The sequence below is a fragment of the Aplidium turbinatum genome, chromosome 2, assembly GCF_918807975.1.
Source record: "Aplidium turbinatum chromosome 2, kaAplTurb1.1, whole genome shotgun sequence".
Taxonomy (NCBI): domain Eukaryota; kingdom Metazoa; phylum Chordata; class Ascidiacea; order Aplousobranchia; family Polyclinidae; genus Aplidium; species Aplidium turbinatum.
This window is the reverse complement of record NC_137473.1, coordinates 42,212,474-42,234,209: the sequence shown is the minus strand read 5'-3', so window position 1 is coordinate 42,234,209 and position 21,736 is coordinate 42,212,474. Positions and strand designations below refer to the sequence as shown.

Sequence of the window (21,736 nt, the reverse complement as noted above, 5' to 3'; positions counted from 1 at the left end):
AAAAGAATGATTTATATTTGCCTTCTACAACGTCAAACTCTGGTAAGAAGATGCTATCTTTTAATGGAGTGAAACTATGGAATCAAGTACCAAAAGAAATAAAAGAAAAGTCTTATAATGTTTTTTAATTTAAATATAAATGTTTATTAAAGAATTTGTACAATGATCACTCCTGAAACGTATCATCCGCTTATTTCTCTACACAGTTTTTTTTATGTTGCACTGTGTTATTCCATTGTAAATGTATTATGTAAAGTGCTGGTATTGTGCTATATGTGTTAATGTTCTTAATTTTGGGTCTTTTGTTTAAATGTTTGGGTGGCAGCTGACTTTGATGACCTTTTGGTCTTTCGCTGCCATCCTTTTTGTGCGAATTATTTGTGTTTATTGTGTTTTTGCTTTTTGTTTCTTTCTTTTTCACCAACAAAACAAAAAATAAACTGAACTGAACTATCAGCCACTTGAAAGGAAATATGTTCATCAGAAAAAATGCCCGAAATAAATAAAAAATGACCGAATTTTTTCAAGTCATTTCGGACAAATGACCGAAAAGTGTCAGCGAAAAAAAAAACAGAAGTAAACATGATTATTTGCGTCACGCTGACATACAATCATACATGCTACATAATTTCCTTACACTTGTATGCAGTCCTTGCATAATTGACTGTAGTAAATGATACAATTTGAAGAACGTTTTATCAAGGATGTATAGAACTCTCTGTGGACCAACACTTTATACAGTAATATAGGTTAAGTAGACATGACATAAAGAAACTCCGCTGGTTAAATTTTTTTCAAAATTATGAGTTGCTCAACTTACCCCATTGGCCATTGCACACTTTTTCTCACTCTCTCTTGGTCTCTTCGCAACAACTTCGTGTGCGAAAGAGCGCCCGAATTTGTTTACAATTGAACCGCATGAAACTAGATGGCGCTATACGCTCGGGATTTTAACTGCATCAGGTTTAGCTATCCATTCAATTATCCATCTACTACTTATAGTACGGTACAGCAGATGAAATAATTTACAGACAACGAATCTTTGCAGGGTTTTAAGGCTTTTCGATTTGTAATGCCTATCAACCTTTTTTGTCTTGACACGCCGGCTTCATGCTTTATTTGAACACAGTTGGAAACGTTCCTGTAATTTAATTTCATCTCCAATCTTTGTTGGTCTCCTTTGCTTCGACTTTATGTTTAACGTTGGAAGTTTTTACGTAATTTTACGTGGAAAATAATCGCTCACACATCTTTTGGCCAACGTTTGAAATACTGCGTGTTTCATTTTTTCTTGCCTTTTCAACCGCACTGCAGTATATAACTTTGCAAATTTTATTTTGTATGTTATTCGCTCTGAGAATGTGCATTGTCATGGTGCGCGAAACGTCAGTGAAACAATATATCAACTTGTTTGTAGTTTTCTTTTTTTTTACTTTCATCTTCATCAGATGAACGTTGCAACGAGTGCTAGAAACGATAATTGTCATGACTCTTCGCAAATTCTTCAGTGTTCTCTGCAACAAGATGGCAACTTCACTTTGTGAATTTCCGGGCTTGCGCCAGTAGTTCAATCTCTACAAGTAGGCTAGTATTTTGAAACAGCCAAGATGAAGTTTCCAAAGAGGATTTATCCTAAGTTCGCCCCGATAGCTCAGTTGGTTAAACGTCTAACTTTACGAACAAAGAAACTGCAAGATCAAGCTGCTCTGGTTTGGTTATCGTGGTGTGCGCTCTCGATTTAGCGACACATATAGTTAATGGAATTCACAAACAACAATAATCAAAAAGTTTACCCTGTCAAACTCGATGACCAGGGCCGTGTCAGCGGTTCGAAGCTTCTTCAAGCAGGGAATGGAATGGAAAATGTCAAGGGTAGATAGCCTACATATCTTACTAGGCTACAGTCAGTGATGGGCATTGTCGGCGATAAATTTTTATCGCTTATCGTTATCGCTCAATTATTTTTTCAGTTATTGTTATCGCCAAAGGCAATATTTGATTATCGCCGATAACATTTATTTCGGATCAACACACAAGGGAACGTTCAAATATTACGTAACGCTTTTTTTCCGAATTTTTGACCCCCCCTCCCCCATGTAACGCCAACGTAACGCTTTTTTCAATCCCCCCCTCCCCCATGTAACGCTTTTTCACTACGAATTCAGCACAAAAAACTACCATTCCGTACTCGAAAGCGTTACGTAACGTTTTGCTTGAACCCCCTCCCCCCGATGTGACGCTAACGTAACGCTTTGTATAAACCCCCTCGAAGGCGTTACGTAATATTTGAACGTTCCCCAAGTGGAAAAACCATGAAAAGTAATATTTTTACTAGCCACCTAGTTAATGAAACTAAAATTGAAACCAGTTCTTCTTCAGTGCCTGAAGTGTGTGTGCACAGGTAGTTGTCAGGGGAGGGGGCACGCCCACCCTGCAGCGACGGCCTTGACAGCACAATAATTTTTAGAGTGAATTTTACGATTAAAATGTAAGCGCAACTCTGATTGCAGCATCGTGCATTTTACCGCACTTTTCGAGGTCAAGACTCTGGAAAGTGGGATTTTATTGCATCGGCTTAGATTAGGGGCGTAGCAAGTTAAAAGTTGTTTCTGTTTAAAGTTAACGAAAATTAGCCATGCTGTGAGCATGAAGTAGATAGGCTATGTCCAGAAAAGATGCAATACAGTAGGCCTATAGTTCAGCGCTCTTGCCTGAGCGAAAAAAGTAGGGAGGAGGGGGGCACCTGCCTAAAGTGAGAGAACACCAAAATGTTAACCTAATGAACAAGTCATAAAAAAGCCGGTCACATAATAAACGCCATAAGTTTTCGTGGGGCAACAATATTATGAATGGTAATTTTGCAAATCAAAGTTAACAAATAACTAATCAACATAATAAGAAATCGGTTGGGGAACGTTCAAATATTACGTAACGCTTTTTTTCCGAATTTTTGACCCCCCCCTCCCCCCATGTAACGCCAACGTAACGCTTTTTTCAATCCCCCCCTCTCCTATGTAACGCTTTTTCACTACGAATTCAGCACAAAAAACTACCATTCCGTACTCGAAAGCGTTACGTAACGTTTTGCTTGAACCCCCTCCCTCCTGATGTGACGCTAACGTTACGTTTTGCATAAACCCCCCTCCCCCTCGAAGGCGTTACGTAATATTTGAACGTTCCCTTGATAAGGAGAGGCCACAGAGACAAAAAATGTAACAAATAATAGCCTAGTGAATTTGAATGAAAAATCATTTAAAATGCAGCCAGAGAACTGGGGAAGCGCTGCAAACTCACTCAGTGGAATCCGAGGATCGGAAGCTCAGGGAGTTTATCAGAGAGTTTTTAGCATTAAATGGCTAATTTTTACATTGAAAAATCCGATATTGTTGTTCCGATAAAAATTTCGTTTGATTTTGCGTTTTTTGGAATTTTTTCAATTATTGCTGACTTTGCTGTAAACAGCCCTAAGCAAAATACAAAGTTTGGAATTTTTTATTATATTTTCATTTGATTTAATTATTTTGCCTACTGCGCGTAAGCGGCAGTGTAACTCAATTGATAAAAGCATCCAACTAGTATCTGAAGGTATAATTATAAGCACGGCGGTTACCTCAGTGGTTTGATTTTGGATCAAGAGGTTGAAGATTCGATAGGCTACCCACTGCCGCTGTTGCGATTCTATTCATGCATAACTTACAAAAAGTTTTGTCCCTTTACAGTTTACAGTAGCTATATTATGTTCGATTTTTCGTCATGTTGGTGAAAACAGTTCGTGCTGCATGGGATGGGGCAGCGCTAATTAAAAAAAAAAAAATTATTGTTATCGGACATCATCGGCGATAATTTTATCGTTTATCGTTATCGCTTAACTTTTTTTTGTTTTATCGTTATTGCTTTAGGCATTTTTCGTTTATCGATTATCGTTATCGCTTAACTGAAAAATGAGTTATCGCGCCCAACACTGGCTACAGTATTGTAACTAACAATCAAGTTTAGTTTTGAACCGTGGCGACAACATAGGCTACACTGCGATGACAGATGCAACACAATCAGGGCCGTAACTTTGTTAGTGGGAGCCCCGGTACAAACATCAATGAGGGATCCCCTACTATTTCTTTAGCTTATGTTTTTCCAGTAAAGACTTGCAACGCTTCTTCTATTGGTCTGCGAGAAATCAATTCAGTGAATGCTCAACACCCGCCCAAACACTTAGCCCGAGTCGCCGCAACTGCTCATGGGTGGTTAAAGCAAAGCCTCTCGTCCCTTGGAGTGGCCAAGAAGAAGACCATCATACATGACACACACCAGGGATGGAGGAACCACGTGGGCCTGGGCCCACCTACTTTATTTTCTGGGTGGGCCTGGCCCACCCACTTTTGAAAGCCAAATATTTTTGAAAAGGTAGCGAAAGATTTGACCAAGATAACCTGCGTACCACAGTTTGGGAAAGCCTGACCTATATAGTGACAGTTGAAGAAACCTTGTTGTTGTTTGATACCAGTAGGCCTATTATATTTGTATATTGGTAGTGCAGCTGTTGTGTAGTGTATGCACATAATACTGCAGGCTGTAACTTTGCTAACTGTTAAATATGTGTATATAGGCTACCAGTACCGGTACTCCTAGTATTGAAACTTTGTGGCAATTAGCTGTGCATTGTTGATGCCAGTATTATATTTGCATATTGGTGCTGATGCTGCGGCATATATGCGCACAGCCAATTGTATAATCCTGCAGATCATTTATCCCAGGTGGTATTATAACTGTGTGTGTACTGTGTAGGCTATTGTTTCTTTTTTATTTGTGTGTTCATCACCATATTTTGTACAGCACTATCAAGCATAGAGAAATAAAACATGGTAACCTAAGCGGGTTTAACATACTTTATTACACACAAAAAATATAACATAATCAAAATAAACTCAAACGTTTTCGACACATATGTGTGTCTTCATCAGAAATTAAATCTGCTATATACATAAAATGAAAAATCGGAAGATAAATTTGACTTTACACTGTAACTGTAGGCTAACGACATTGTGAACTGAAAAGCACGAACTGAACAAATGATACAAGAATGATTACTAGTAGCCTAAATTATGCGGTGGGAAACAGATCACATAAGGTGTAGACTACAGGCATTGGACAAACAATTAGAACACACACGAAAGGAACGATGAGCCACAGTCGAATAACTGCCGGTTGAGAGATGGATTGTTCCGTTTGTTTGTGCATGTTTCACAAGAGGCGATGTGCTCTTTAATTGCACTTTTAGTTGGTAGGTTTGGGTTTAAGTGCTCCCCGGCTCGTGTCAACAAATGTGTGGTTGGCATAGCCTACCAATGTACGGTATGTCATATGTGTTGTTTCCTGATGAGGACACACGTACGCGTCGAAAACGTGTGAGTAATTTTAAATATGTTATATTGTTGTGTGTGTAATAAAGTATGTTAAACCCGCTAAGACTACTATGTCTTATTTCTGTATGGTTTAAGGGGGGTCTGGGGGGCTTCGCCCCCCAGAAGTTGGGTTGACTTTGACTGCTGCGCCTCTGGGCCCACCTACTTTCAAAATGGTTCCTCCATCCCTGACACACACCACCATATAATGAGCGGAGCCTTCATGACCTTGAACTCGCTGCAATAAACGTCTTCAGTGCGTTAACGCTGTTTTATAATCAGCAGAATTGGTCGTAAACAAAGGTTCATGCTTGGTGAATAACATAACGATTTGTAGTTTTTGACCTGATTGTGTTACCATAAACAGACAAAGCTGAGCATTTGCCACATCATTTAACATTTTTCTTTTTCTGTTTATAGATTTAGTTAACCATTGTATTTTATTCAGATGTAGTTAAGTTGTATGTATGTTATTCCTGAAGAGGACATCTTGTGATGTCGAAAACGTTCGATATTTAATTGTTGCGTAGTTTTGTGTTTTTGTAAATATAATAATCTTTAAATATGCTAAACTTGGTAACGTTGCTCGGCTTCGTATGCCTATGGTTCAACAAGACAAACTCTCTACCGAAGCTGTATCATTTAACATTATAACAAACAAAAATAAAGCAAACGTTTTCGTAAAGACAACACTGGCTACACATAGGCCTATAGCCAGGGCCTCCAAGAGCCCTGCGGGGCCCCGGTGCAGATGTTGCTGCCGGGCCCCCCAGCGCGACATGTCGCGTGATATCTCACCAATCACAAGCAAAATTTGCGGTGCGCGTTCTTACAAAGGATAAATTAGGTTACAGTATTAACACTCCACTATTTCACAAACAATGGCACACTATTGTAAATATAACTTTAAATTCGCAGATACACACTAGTTATACACAAAGATACAATGCTAAAACACTACATAGTGTAAATATAGCCTCAATAGCGTTGTCAGATATGGAATTCTGCCCTAATTTGAGGAAAAGTTTATAGCTGTTGAAAACAATAACTTGTATTTTGGATATTTTTTTTAGTCCTGGGCAAAGATCAAAACCCTAACCTTTCCTAACTCTAACCCTTCCTAACTCTGGCAACACCTGATTGTAACCATGGCAACAAGTGGGTAAAATCATAGATATCTTACATATAGATATGCAACTCAGTGGTGCGTAATGATGTTTGAAGGCTAACAGCGTAGCTATGGCTGTATGCATTGACTTCAAACTTGGCACAGCAAAACAACTTTATTTTTAATATATTTTTTTGGTTTTTGTTTAAATAAAACTTTCTTCGTTTTCAAGTTGACGTATGGATTGCTTGTGATGACGTCACATTCTCGTTCCGCATGGACTGCTTTATGGAGATTCTGGCGATTGAAAACAAATCACAGTCACAGAGGGTACCTCTAAGGCTCTAAATACCCATTGTCGGGCATTGTCTGCTTTTTGGGGGGTTGTGGAGCATTTTCAGGGGTTGTCGAACACTTTCAGGGGTTGTCAGGCATTGTAGAGTAGCTACTTTCAGGCATTGTTGGGAATTTCCAGGCATTGTCTAGGATTTCCAGGCATTGTTGATCAATATCAGTGTTTGACAGGTTTGGTAGTCATTATGGAACATTTTCAGGCATTGTCGAACATATTCAGGGGTTGTCGAGCATTTTCAGGGGTTGTCAGGCATTGTAGAGTAGCTACTTTCAGGCATTGTTGGGAATTTCCAGGCATTATCTAGGATTTCCAGGCATTGTCGATCAATATCAGTGTTCGACAGGTTTGGTAGTCATTATGGAACATTTTCAGGCATTGTCGAACATTTTCAGGGGTTGTCGAGCATTTTCAGGGGTTGTCAGGCATTGTAGAGTAGCTACTTTCAGGCATTGTTGGGAATTTCCAGGCATTATCTAGGATTTCCAGGCATTGTCGATCAATATCAGTGTTCGACAGGTTTGGTAGTCATTATGGAACATTTTCAGGCATTGTCGAACATTTTCAGGGATTGTCGAGCATTTTCAGGTGTTGTCAGGCATTGTAGAGTAGCTACTTTCAGACATTTGTTGGGAACTTCCAGGCATTGTCTAGGATTTCCAGGCATTGTCGATCAATATCAGTGTTCGACAGGTTTGGTAGTCATTATGGAACATTTTCAGGGGTTGTCGAGGATTTCCAGGGGTTGTCAGGCATTGTAGAGTGGCTACTTTCAGGCATTGTTGGGAATTTCCAGGCATTGTCTAGGATTTCCAGGCATTGTTGATCATTATTAGTGGTTGAGGGGTTTGTCAGGCATTGTCGAACATTTTTAGGGGTAGTCAGGCATTCTAGATTAAGCTACTTTCAGGCATTGTTGGGCATTTCCTAGCATTGTCTAGGATTTCCAGGCATTGTTGATCATTATTGGTTTTTGACACATTTGTCAGGCATTGTCGAACATTTTCATACATTTTTATTCCCAGCTTTGCATGCGCAGCAGAATGATCCCTTTCTATTTTGCGTAGGTTGTAAACATATTTACGGTATACACAAACACAGCAGCGTTTAAATGACCTGGCTATCATAAGTATCGACAATGCCTGACAAACCTGTCAAAACCTGGTAATGATCGACAACCCAAGAAAACGTTCGACAATGCCTAACAAACCTATCAACCACTGAATATGTTCGACAATGCCTGAAAATCCTAGACAATGCCTGAAGATGTCCGACAATCAGTGGCGTAGCTAGGGGGGGAGGGAGGGGCGGACCGCTCCGGGCGGCACGTCTGGGGGCGGCACTTTCAGACTACGATTTTTGATTTTGATTATAATCTGATAAAAAACGCATTTCATTTTCACACAGGGCCGGATTTAGCTAATGGGGGGCCCGGGGCACTTTTAGATCAGGGGTCCCGTGCAAAAAAATTCGCCTACGGCGCGAAACACCCCCTCGACGTCTACAGTAGCATTAATCCAGCACTGCACAGTATTTTGCAGAAACCACAAAAGCTAAAAGAAAAAAAATCACATTTTTTTCACGTAGGGGGGCCCTTTAAAAGTCGGAGGGTCCGGGGTACCTGCACCCTCTGCCCCCCCCCCCCTAAATCCGGGTCTGTTTTCACATGCTTTTTCTTAAAGGGGCGGCAAAATCTGAATCCACTCCGGGCGGCACATTCCCTAGCTACGCCTACTTTACAATGCCTGAGAGCCCCTGACACCTAAAAATGTTCGATTAAAAATTTCGGACAATGACTGATAATGGTTGACAAGCCTGTCAACCATTGATAATGATCGACAATGCCTGGAAATCCTAGACAATGCCTTGAAATTACCGACAATGCCTGAAAGTAGCTATACGGTAGGCCTACTCTACAATGCCTGACAACCATTGAAAATGCTCGACAACCCCTGAAAATGTTCGACAATCCCTGAAAATGTTCGACAATGCCTGAAAATGTTCCATAATGAGTCATTAATGACTACCAAACCTGTCAACCACTGATATTGATCGACAATGCCTGGAAATCCTAGACAATGCCTGGAAATTCCCAACAATGCCTGGAAATTCCCAACAATGCCTGAAAGTAGCCACTCTACAATGCCTGACAACCCCTGGAAATCCTCGACAACCCCTGAAAATGTTTGGCAATTATCGCTACCGTATATCTCACCCTAAAATCGTTCCGGCGCCCCTCTATCTCAGGTTTGTAAACTGCCTACAACAAGCTTTAATGAGTCACTGGAAATAAGCTTAAATGATAGTTCCAACGATCATGAAACAGAAGTTGCATAACCTACGTGAAGAAAGATTATTGTCTTGATTTTTCATAGTAGGCTATTCTGTGAAAACTTGAAATATACGCCAAACAAAATATTCCAAAAGAGCTCAAAAGCCACCACTCGCCAAGCCCAAACCGTACAATAATAGCCCATCATAGATACGATAGCCAAGCTGGCAACCTTGATTGTTAATTATGTCCATAAAGTCAGTCGAGCGTGACGATAATTCCACGATTGCTGAGTTGCATATCTATATGTAAGATATCTATGGTAAAATCAGCTATTTCGAAGATAAAAATTGCAATATTATCCGACATGGCTGACATAGCATTGCATAATGCATATTAGGGTGCCACAGGCGCCCCTCAAAAATTAAAATTGCCTCCAATACACCTGAACTTTTTTTTATATGTGACACTTGGTAAAAAAAGCATATGTGAGAAATTTCAATAAGTTTTGATACAATTTGGACGTGCAGAATAAGTTTAAAGTTTTTAAAGGTAAATTTTCACAATTTCAATAGTAAAATCCTCTCTAGATCATCAAAACTCAGACATTTCTTCTCAGTTACGGAGTATTTGAACTTCGAACACTTTCTAGTGAACTTACTCACTAATTTACAATCTTACAGACCATGTGTCAATTGTATATGTTCAACAATTTATGAAAAATGCCTAAAAATATGAGGTTTCATGCATTAGACAATTCTTCCCGCTTGCTGGCAAGCAGATCAATTTCCTCGTGCGATTTTGATGTATGAAAACAACCTGATGCGCTATCAGAAAGAGTTTGAAAATTGCTTTTAAAGCGTTGAAATATGGAAATGTTGGGTTCACTGCTGCTTTCTATTTTGAGTTCTTCCCAAACATGCGTCAGTATTATCTCCCCAATATGATGCCTGCATGCTACCCAAAGCAGGCCTTTTCCAAGATGATTTTGTGTTTGGATACAGGCTGCAGTTTTGTGGCCCGTATTGCTACTTGTAGTGTCAAACACCATTGCAGCAAGACATGCAGTACAGTTCTAATTGTTTAACAATTCCATGCTTGCATTGGCTATTTGCTTTTCTTTTGGATTGGATGTTGTGCAGGCAAATAGGAACACCAAGCAGTTTTGAGCCTCCAATACCTGATAGTAATATCGGAAGCCTATCAACTTGCTTATTAGGGTTTGTTAGTGACTCCATCATTTTACCATCCCAATGAATGGTTCCAACTTCAGGAGGTATCCAACCTTTTTTAACCGCTTCAGAAATATTGAAAATCGTTTCAACTCTATACCTTTAAGCCATCATGTGGTTTAAGTTTACGCGAATAGCTTCACCAGAACAACTCTTGATTAACGAGTGTAGTGTTGCAGATAATGCAGTTGGTGTTATTCTGTTTAGTAAACTTGTGGCCACTAAACCAGGTGATCGTAAAACGTCGTGTGGTACAAATATTGCGGTACCGGTTTTTACAACTCAACGGTGACTCCTTTTACTTCCTGTGGATGTAGAAGGCTCGGCAGTGTTAACTGCAGTCACTTCATCACTTTCACTGGTATCATCGCTAGAAGAAAGTGAAATGTTACTTTTGCTGCTGGATTCAGCCTCTTGACGTTTTATTTCTTTTTCTTTCCTTTGCACTTCTGCTTCTTTTCTAGAATGTTTTCGTTTCAACGTCTTACGCAAAGCATTGTCTCTCCCTGCCATTGACGCCTCTCTGGTAGTTTGCATGCTCCACAAAAATTCTTTATCTTCCTCAATTGACATCTTCATTACATCGCGAGGCCAGAAAGGAAAGATCAATTGAATTTCTTTTTAAATTCCTTAATCCTTGCCGATTGCTTTCCATCACTCCTATGGAAGTATTCGATCTGACCTTTGAAGATAAGACTCATTTCATCTCGAAAAGATTGAATTTTTTTGAGCCATTTTTTTAGATGAATTGTTGGAATATTAGCTTTGTAGTAAAACGTTAAGATGTCCTTCACTGTCTCGTTTGCTGCATCTACTGGTATTTGGATTTTCCTTTTCGTGGGATTTTGAGATTCAATCTCCTGCAGGCAAGAAAGCTTAAAATCACTTGATGATAAGTTGGCAGTTTACTTCCCTTGATTTTTTGATCATCTTTCGTTGGAATAGTAGAAAGAAGAAGATACTGTTTCTCAGCATTCTGAGACTGGCTGTTCAGTGTTCATTATTGTAATGCTAACCAGACCGATTTGTAAAAGCACTACCGTATCAATTATCATTAGTAGAATAATCTAAAAGACAATACAACCATAGGTTTTGCAACATTATTAGCCTTTCCTGCAAGAAGCGAAGGTAACATAACCCTTTCTTACAGTAGGCTACCTGCCTTATCTTTGCTGTCTGCTATATTCTCCCAGATTAAGTCACAACTTGCATGGGTTTAATACTAAGCTTTCCTGGGCGCAGCAATACTGATTCAACAGAAGAAGAAATACTAAAGCCATTATTCCAAGACCTTGAGTGAGGTCAAGCCAGCTATGTTGATTCAATGTTGCAAGATGATGAATCAATGTAACAGGCGCGGAGCTGTCATGCTTGACCTCAATTGAGCTCTTGACATACTGGCACTGGTCTCCTAACCTAATTCTTGAATTTACCTTGTTTCAATGTTGAGAAAAAGATGAAAAATAGCAAAAAAACTGATGTTCAAACTAGGGAAATCCCCTAATTTTACTGTATTTCAGTTTAGACTTTCGTTTTCAATCTGCACATCCAATTTTTGTCCAATCTCAATCAAACTTTGCAAAGTGCCTTAATATGTGAAATGTCATACCAGAAAAAAAGTTCAGGTGATTTCGGTCACATGAGGGCGCCTGTGGCACCCTAATGCATATGTGTGCTTGCAGCTTTACATTAACATACAATACCATTTCTGACCTTGAAATCTGCAGAGACTAGGGCAGCAAACTTAGGATGAATGCATTGCTATTGTTATACCAACTTCAATATAAGAAATACCAACTTCAAAATAGTAAAAAAATTTTTTGCAAAATTGACCTTTGTTCCCGACAATTTTCACCAAATCAAACGTCATATAAAACCGTTATGGTCTACTTAACCTAGCTGGCATCTTACGTCATGGAAATTGCTAGAAAATGTCCAAATATTGCACCATCGGTCGTAAGACCTGATGAAATATTGCATTAGCCGCTTGAACACCTGTTTGAATGACTTCATAATTGTCTTTCATTATTGCGTCACAGTTACTGTCTACGTGCATTTGAGATATCGCAAATTATTCTAGTCATTCGTAAAATTGCTTGTTGGAAGTCAGTCGCAAGTTTAACTGTTTGCTTGGTGCTTGCTAGCTGGACAAATTTTCCGTCTTTTATCCAAGTAATCTGTTCTGTAGTGACAGTTTTAGAGGTGCCCATTTTCGATAGCCGCGGGCTAATTTTACAGGAATACACTTTTTGAATAGACGTTTCGAGGAGTGTTTCTTTTTCGGTCATTACATGCAGACGAACGGATCCGGGAACTTTATGTTACAATTTTCCCACGAAGAGATTATGGTTTACCGCTGTGACCATAAAAAATAAAAGACGTTTTTGTTAGCTGGTAGGCCAAGAAGCACTTGAAGGCATAAAAAATAAAAGACGTGATTTGTTAGCTGGTAGGCCAAGAAGCACTTGAAGGCATAAAAAAATAAAAGACGAGTTCTTGTCAGTTGGTAGGTCAAGAAGAAATTAAAGCAAAATAATAAAAGAAGATCTTGTTGGTTGGTAGTCTACAGAAGCAAAAGAAAATTAAAGACTTTTCTTCTCAGTTGGTACTGAAGAACTTCAAGTTAAAAATTAAAGGCGTTTCTTTGTTGGTACTGAAGAAAAATAACATTGACATTCATTTGAAGAAAAAAGATTAAAGACAATCGATCTGTGCTTGAAGATTCAAGTGAACGAATCCAAGCAAATTGTGTGGAAGTTTACGACTTTATATTCCCCTACATCTACGGTATCGTGCATTTAAATTCTTTTTGTATTTTTAAGGTCTTTGAAGTTAAGTTTTTTATAACTTAATTTTGTGTGTTTGTGTAACTTAATTTTTTTAATTGTTAAATTTAGCCCCAACATTTAATATGTCTACACTCGGTGGCGACAAGGACTCGACCGCCGTCGACTCGACTGAGTTTAAGCCTGATGATGTTCTTTGCGGTCGGGCAGGCCATTCGGGGGAGGGACCCGGTAACGATGAGGCTAAGTCAGTTCGAGAGGCCCGGCATCTTAGAAGGGATATTTTGACTCAAATTGGGGAACTTTCTGTAGCCCTAGGTTCTTTGAGTGATAAGCAGGAACTGTTAATTTTTAGATCTAAGTTCTCTACTTTGGAAGAGGATTTACGGCATTTCCATGCTCTTTTAACTAAATTTTTTAACTCTGCAATCTTGGCAGAACTTTGTGATAGGGTAGATCCCGAATTTAACTCGTTAAAAAATAACTTCGAAGAAAAAGTAAGAGAGTTCTCAGATATGTTGGACGCTGACATACATCTTAAGGATAGCGCTTCAAATGTAAGCACTAGAATGTCTGAGAGCTCGTCACGGATAGTTGCACAAATTAACCTGCAGCTAAGACGAGAGGAGCTCCAGATACAAGCCGAGGCCGAAGCGAGAGCTGCTGAGGCCACCGCGAGAGCTGAGGCCGAAGCGAGAGCTGCTCAGGCCGAAGCGAGAGCTGCTCAGGCCGAAGCGAGAGCTGCTGAGGCCGCCGCCAGAGCTGAAGCCATACGAGCTGAGGCTGCCGCGAGAGCGGACGCCGAAGCGAGAGCTGCTGAGTTCGCACTCAAAGACGCCCAGTTGAGGGCTGAACAACGTAAAGAGGTAGCTTTAGCTGAATATCGATCAGAGGTGGGCTCCCGGCGTAGCTCTAAGAAGGGATCTTCTAGGCATTCCAGAAGTGAACATCATTCGCAGTTTAATTTATCTAACCTTTTCCAGACGCCTGTTCAATCTGTAAGTGGACCAGTGCAATCCACACGTTTTCAAACTGTTTCAGGAGGTCTCGGGGCCGCAGCTAAGGATCTTCCGAAGGATCTAAAGCCAAAGCCTGCGAATTTTAATCGAACTCTTCCCCCAGGGCGTACAGGTCATGGGGCCGCTGATAGCAGTAATGCTTTGCCCCCTTCACAGTTTTCTGCGCCGCTAGTTTTTGATCGTCCAGATACACGTAATTTGGGTGGTTGTGAGAGGCGTATCGCGTCTCCTGATTTTAACGTTTGTGAGGATCGTGATCGGGCTGTGCATGTGACTGAGCCCCCTCAGCCCCTTAAGGGATATAGCTTGTCTTCTCTTGCTAAATCGAGTTCTCAACAACAGGATAGCTTTTTTGAATACCAAAATAGTAGGACGTTTTTCGATAAGGCGGCCTTGATTGGTTACGATGGTAATAATATGCCATTTATCTTCTTCAAAAATCGTGTTACGGCCTTAATGGCAGCTTCGCCCTTTAAGGGGACTCGTTTGACTTTGTTACAAGCAGCTTGTGTTAGGACAGCTGCGCAAACGATTGCTAATTTGGTTTCCGACACTCCTGGCTTGTCAGAGGAAGACAGGATAGAAATGTCATTAGCTCGCTTGTCTCAACGTTTTGGAGTTCGTGGAGGTCTTTTCGCCGAACCGGAAATTAGAAAGTATCGCTATGGTAGCAAATTGACTTCGACCTCTTCCAGTGATCTGAAAGAGTTTAAAGATGAATTGTCGCAGTGTCTGCTTTACGCGCAAACTTATGGTCAGCTTGACAAATTGGAAGGACGTTTTGTTTTGGATTTGGCTAAGCGACTCCCGTTTGACGCTAAGCAGCGTTATCTTGCAAAAGCTGGTAAATGCTTGAATTGTTTGCGCCAGCATATGGTTAGGGATTGCGTTCATGCAAACAACTGTCGTAAGTGTGGCCCTAACAACGATAGGAAACACTATTTTCTTCTGCATGATTTTTATGTGACGTCACGTGATTCTCTGGATTCGATCGGCAAAGGTGATGCTGGTGCCAGAGTTCCTGTGCGTAATGTTAAGATTGGAAATGTTAAAGCAGCCTTTAATCGCGTTACTGCTGCTCGTGTTTTGAATCCAATGACTGGCAAATCGAAGTTGGTGTATTGTCAGCATGATCCTGGTTCGCAGTTGACGTTTGTTTCGAGTGATTTGGTCTGCGAACTTGACGTTAAACCGTATGAAAAAGCGTCGTTTAAAATGGATACTCTGGCTGGTCAGAAACCTACTTGTGCTGACCTTGTTAAACTCAACATTCAGTCGTTAGAGACGAATGAACTGTTTTGTGATATAACTTCGGTGGTTAACCCAGCTTGGGCTGACGATGTTAAAACTTTACCACATAAGCAGGAATTAAGTAGTTTCCGTCATTTTCATGACGTGAATATGTTTCATTTGAATGATTGTAGTACTGTAGATGTACTGATTGGAAACGACAACGCTTATTTGATGTGTGCTAAAGAGGAGCGTGTTGGTGAAAATCGTAGTGTGTAGCATCCCGCTAGGTGGATGGCTGGTTTTTATCGCTAACCTACCAGTCTAGCCTGACTCTCACCACAAGTAAAGACTACAGTCAACATGAAAATTGTAATTTGACCAGAAAGTAATTAACAAGTGATAAACAGCATAATTTTAACAGTAACTAACCAATAGGAAGCAATTTAAACTAAAGTTTTCTTACCGTCCACCTTGCGACCGAACACCACATGAAAAGAAAGCACAAGAGATCAGCAACTTCGTTGTGCTACATTGTCACACAGGTTCAAGTAAGAATAAATTGTAAACAAAAAGGGGCAAACATGAAATGATAGGAATCGTCCCCAACATTCTCCCCACAAAAACGTAAGTTGCTAACGAACGTTTTTTAACTAAGGACGATGCCACACAAGAGATAAATTGACACTGGCACACGAGCAACTGCCAAACAGTACCGTAGGCGACAGGCAAGCGAAGACAACACAAATAGCAGACCGTGCATGAGCACGAAAGTCGAAATCAAATGCGATCACGACATCGAGTACGAATACAGACTATCCAACGACTAACTTTGAAATTACATAAAACTTGATGTAGCTAAACGTATCAATGAAAGGCTTAAACTCAAGTACGCCTCTACATTATGCTTAAATGTCGTTGTTGCTTCTAAACAACAAAAAAAAAACAATTCAAAATATACCAGTAAACTAAACAAACATGCACACGAAATGAGAAACTTACTGTTCGTCAGCAAAACCCTCTAACAAACAAAGTTTTCGAATATCTCTTACGAGGGTTGAGTGAGCCATTCGAACTCTCACTCTTCGAACCAAATTATTACTGTCAGGCATTACGGCCTCGACCACACCCTTCGGCCAACAACCACGCTTGACCGATTCGTTCACAACTAAAACAAGATCACCAGGGCGCAAATTACGAGACGTGCCAAACCATTTCTGGCGTGGCTGCAGCAGCGGTAAATAGTCCTGTAACCATCGATCCCAAAATACATCTGCTAAGTATTGTGTCTTTTTCCACGATCTGCGGTACGCATCAGCCTTCATGAACACACCTGGGGCAACTCCTTCGCATAACGATCCAGTAAGGATCATACTGGGGGTCAAGGCTGCTAAATCATCTGGGGTCGCGGCAAGCTTGGTAATTGGTCTGTTGTTTAAAATTCTTTCAACCTCTGTTGCCAAGGTTAGTAAGTCGAATTCTTCTAGTGTAGCTTCTCCGACAACCGAACGAAAGATTTTCCTGACAATACGGAAAAAGGCTTCAGTAAAACCGTTTTGATGTGAGGCCAGAGGAGGCCCGAAATGCCAGTGGATGCCTTCTTGCAACATGGCATCTTGAAAATTCTTGCTTTTCCAAAGCTTGATACATTGGTTCAATTCGCGATTAGCTGCAACGAAATTGCCACCATTATCACTGTAAACATCACGAACCTTGGTTGTTCTTCTGTTGCAAAATCTTCGAAAGGCTTGTATGAACGCAGTCATGTCCAATGATTGAACTATTTCGAGGTGAACAGCTCTGCTGGCTAAACAGTTAAAAAGGCAAACATATCGATTCACATAGCTTCTTCCGATTTTCACATGCAATGGACCCATTAAATCGGTCCCACAAGCGCTGAAGGGGGGGCTCGGCGTCACTCTGTGAGCAGGCAGATGACCCATTTGTTGCTGACCTGCTTTCGCCGCCCAAAACTTGCAATTTAGACACGAACGTAGCACTCTCTTCACAGTGGATCTTCCTTTCAGAATCCAATAGGTTTTGTTTAGCGAAGACAACACATGAGGGGTTCCCATGTGTCCTTCTCGTTGATGACACGTCAAAATTAGGAGAGCGGTAACTGGGTGATCACTTGGGAGCAAAATGGGATGTTTTTCTTCATCTGTCAGCGGAGATCTTTGTAAACGGCCGCCAACGCGAAGCACCCCATCGACAAGATACGGATTGAGCGACTGAACAGTTCTCAAATTGGCACATTTCTTTATTTGAGCTTCTTCTACTGGGACAAACGGGGCATCAAAACTTGGGTGATTGTAAAGCGTCTGCATCACGTCGGAAAAGGCTTCAACTTGAACAGCTTTGATGATCACGGACGTAGCTTTTGTTAATTCTTCCATGCTCAACAGACCACACTTGGGAGCATCACGAGCTGATTTAGCTTTCCACATCAGAAACTTCTTAAAACGTAATAACCAGGCACACGTGCGTCGAAGACGACTGAAATCTGAATAGTACCGCAGCAATCGATGGATCGAGTCACTTGATGGATCAGACAGTTGAGTGGAACAAACCTTCACTTCAGCATCACATTGTTCGATATTGTTCACAAAATCTGGCTGTCCTGGCCATTCGTTTTCGCGCGCGCGTAGAAATTCGGGACCACAAAACCACATGTCTGCATTGGACACCTTAGAGGGCGCCATACCGCGCGAAGCTATATCAGCGGGATTTTGGTCGGTGGGCACGTAACGCCATTGCTGCACTGACGTAAGAGTATGTAATAATTCCAGTCTGTTAGCTACAAACGTTTGAAAGCGACTGGTAGAATTATGCAAATACCTTAAAACTACGGTGGCGTCAGTCCAAAACACAACACTACTCAAAGAATACTCTAATTCACTACAAATCATTTTACCAAGTTTAGCACCAAGAACAGCAGCAGTAAGCTCCAATCGGGGAACACTAACGGGTTTTAAGGGAGCTATCCTGGACTTCCCCATCACAAAAACACAATCAATGAAATTATCCACATATACTATACGTAAATAAGCACATGCACCATACCCAGTGGTGGAAGCATCAGTGAAAATGTGCAACTCAATGTAGTCAACCACACGATCTTGGAGCTTGAAGCTCCTTGCAAGAGACACCGCCTCTAAACTAGGGAGTGCCTGCACCCATTCTTCCCAACTATCTTTCCCACCCCCCACGACCGGTAAAGGTTCATCCCACGCCAATTTCAAGCGGCAGGCCTCTTGCAACAATTTCCTAGCAGGCAACATGAATGGTTGGAGAAACCCTAGAGGATCGTATGTCTGCGAAATCATTGATAGGAGCCCTCGTCGAGTACACGGTTTTTCTTTTATATTTACCTTCACCTTTAAACTATCGCTTTCAGCATCCCAGTAGACGCCCAAAGCCTTATGGGTTGGAAGTTCACGTTGCTCCAAATCGAAAACGCCTGAAGCATGGTCCTTGGATGGAATTGAGCTTAAAACCTGCTTGTTATTGGAAAGAAATTTTGTTAATTTAAAACCACCACTACTCAAAAGCTCTTGCAGTTCTTTCACTAGTCTCACTGCCTCTTGCACAGTTGTACAAGATTTACACATATCGTCTACATAAAAATTGTTAAAAACAGTCTTAACTGTGTCTTGACCAGAGTTTGTGAAGTTCTCCTCAGCTGTCCTTCGTAGGGCGAATGCAGCAACTGATGGCGATGAAGTCGCTCCGAACAGATGCACCCTCATCCGGTATTCAGCTGGAGGTTGAGTCAGATCATGGCCTGGGAACCAAAGAAACCTCAAGGCATCACGGTCCTTTTCATCTACCAAAACCTGGAAGAACATGCCTTTGACATCTGCCACAACAGCAATGGGTTCCTGCCTGAAACGCATCAAAACACCTACAAGACTATTAGTTAAATCTGGGCCTTGAAGAAGCCCATCATTAAGAGAAGAACCATTCCACTTCGCACTGCAATCAAAAACCACACGAAACTTTGTTAACAATGATGTGCAGTGGTGTGGGACATACGAGATTTTTCCTTCTGGAGGCGAATCAGTCAATGGAACAAGTTCACAATACTCATTTTCTATCATTTCGTTCATTTTTTCACAATATTTTTGACACACTTCTGGATCAGCCTCTAACTTTCTTTTTAAACCAGCTAAACGTTTCTCTGCCAACTTTCTGTTATTTTTGAGATCTACCCTGTCCTTTCTCCATGGTAACGCTACCTGGTAGTGATCTCCCACTTTCTTCACAGACTCTTCCATAATCTTGACCGCACGTTTGTCTTCTCGTGAAAGACAAGCATTCTGGGGAAGGTCAAGGTCCTTGAAATCTTGGTCCATTATCTGCAAGACTTGCTGGCAAGACTCATCTGGCAGGCTTAACTCACTGATAAAACTAACACATACTTGGTTAGAGTAACAACCGGGCGTCACTTTGTCAACTCCCCACAAAGCCCAACCTAGGGCCGTATGAAAGCCGAATGGCTGGTCAGTATCACCATAACGCAGTTCAGTGACACGAAATGCGTTTTGCACATCTTGACCAAGCAACAATTCAACTTCATTTACCTCCATCTTAGGGAATGACAAATCTTCTAAGTGTGGAAACATTTCCGCAACATCATTGGTGGGGATACTAGACCTTACATTCACGATGGAATCCTGCACCAACACTCTGTTCGCTTGAAACACCTCTGACTCGTCAACTCCTCTTATATGCAGGTTATTCATCTGCCACGAAGCTTCTGACACAGCATTAGCCGTGCATATTTTCACCTTGGCCTTGGACAAAGGAGCGCAAAGCTTCTCAGCAAGTGCACGGGTGCACAAAGTTGCTTCCGACCCCTCATCCATATAGGCCCAAGTATGCACAGCCTTTGCTGGATCATGCAGCCACACTCTTACAGGAACCACCTTATGCAATTTCCTGCCCAGTCCATCAACAGAACTTGGACAAGAGTTACACGCCACTAACACATTGTCATTAGTTTCAGGGCTACTGTCACCAACACTCCTCACCTCTCTTTGATGTCTCTGAAAGTGCAGTAAGCTATGGTGTCGCTTGCCACACTCTTGACATCTCTGTTTGGAATAACAATCACCCACACGATGACCTGGTAACAAACAGTTGAAACACAACTTGAGACTTTTGACAATATCATTCCTTTCATTTACCGACTTCTGTTTAAAAACAGCACAGCTTAACAGTTTATGTCCACCATCACATATGTAGCATTTTCCTTCTGCCCTCGGTAAACCTGAGTGGACTTCTTTCACAGCACTTACTGTTACACGTTTATTAAAATGACTACTGGAATGCTGGTCTCTGGAAGTTTTTGCTCTTCCAGCTGGTTTGAGGTCCAGCTGATACAGCTTCTTTCCAAGAGCACACTCAGCGTCCGCAGCAGCACTATCTACCAACTCTCTTAACTGACGAAAACTACCTTGTCCCTTTCTGTACAAGGGAACAAAATCCCTTTGAAGTTGTTCAGGCAAGCGACTGAACAATTTATGGATTACCTCATGACTGTCTAAACTATCTAAACAACCAAGACTGAGATAACTCTGTTCGCACTCAAACATTTTGTCTCTTAGACTATTCAGTGCTGACGAATCATATGCCTTGATGACAGGTCCGTTAAGCATCTCATTACGCACCTGTGCCATCAAAAGGTCATGACTGCCAAACCTTTGGTCTAAGCGATTCCACGCTGTCTGGTAAGCCATACTTCTATTCACATGACCACCAAGGCCACGAATTGCCCTACCTGCCTCTCCAACACACAGAGATTGCAGGTATGACATGCGTACATAATCATCCTGGTAAACATTCTCTACAAATTTTGTAAATTTACGTTTAAACTCTAAGTAGTCCATCACATTACCACTAAACTTATCTAATGTCACTGGAGGAGCAACACCAAGATGTGGAGGCCGCATGTATGGAGCAGCGACACCTGGGAATATGGGGATTTGCTCACTCTCAACTCTCACTGGAGATTGCACTGGTGGAATACTGTATGAAGTACTAGCACTAGGATCTGGCAAATGCACTGTTGCCCTAGGCCCCTCATGATTATTTACGACCGGTTGAGGACTAGTGACAACTTGAACATGGGACTGATTCTCATCTCTCATGTTATTTGAAATTCTAGAATCACTTAACTCCTTCACTTGACTTAAAGTCACATTCAAGCTATTCCAGTATCTCTGGGCTCTAGATTTGGCCGAATCAGAAAAACTAGTACCAGCATTGATTTTCTCATATAAGAACTTGGCATCGTCATTGCCAACTCACATCTTTCGATTAGCTCATTGACCAAC

At 41.2% G+C, this 21,736-nt stretch overlaps 1 protein-coding gene across 1 annotated transcript in view; it reads right to left on the bottom strand.

The window, feature by feature from the left end:
* The window catches only part of LOC145764816 (uncharacterized), a 32,486-nt gene extending 11,268 nt beyond the window's left edge, over positions 1-21,218 (bottom strand). Inside the window, exon 1 of the mRNA XM_082576493.1 lies at positions 18,770-21,218. Coding sequence (XP_082432619.1) covers positions 18,770-21,217 — 2,448 coding nt within the window. The 5' untranslated portion in view covers position 21,218. The remainder of the gene's footprint in view (positions 1-18,769) is intronic.
* Positions 21,219-21,736: the final 518 nt, after the last annotated feature.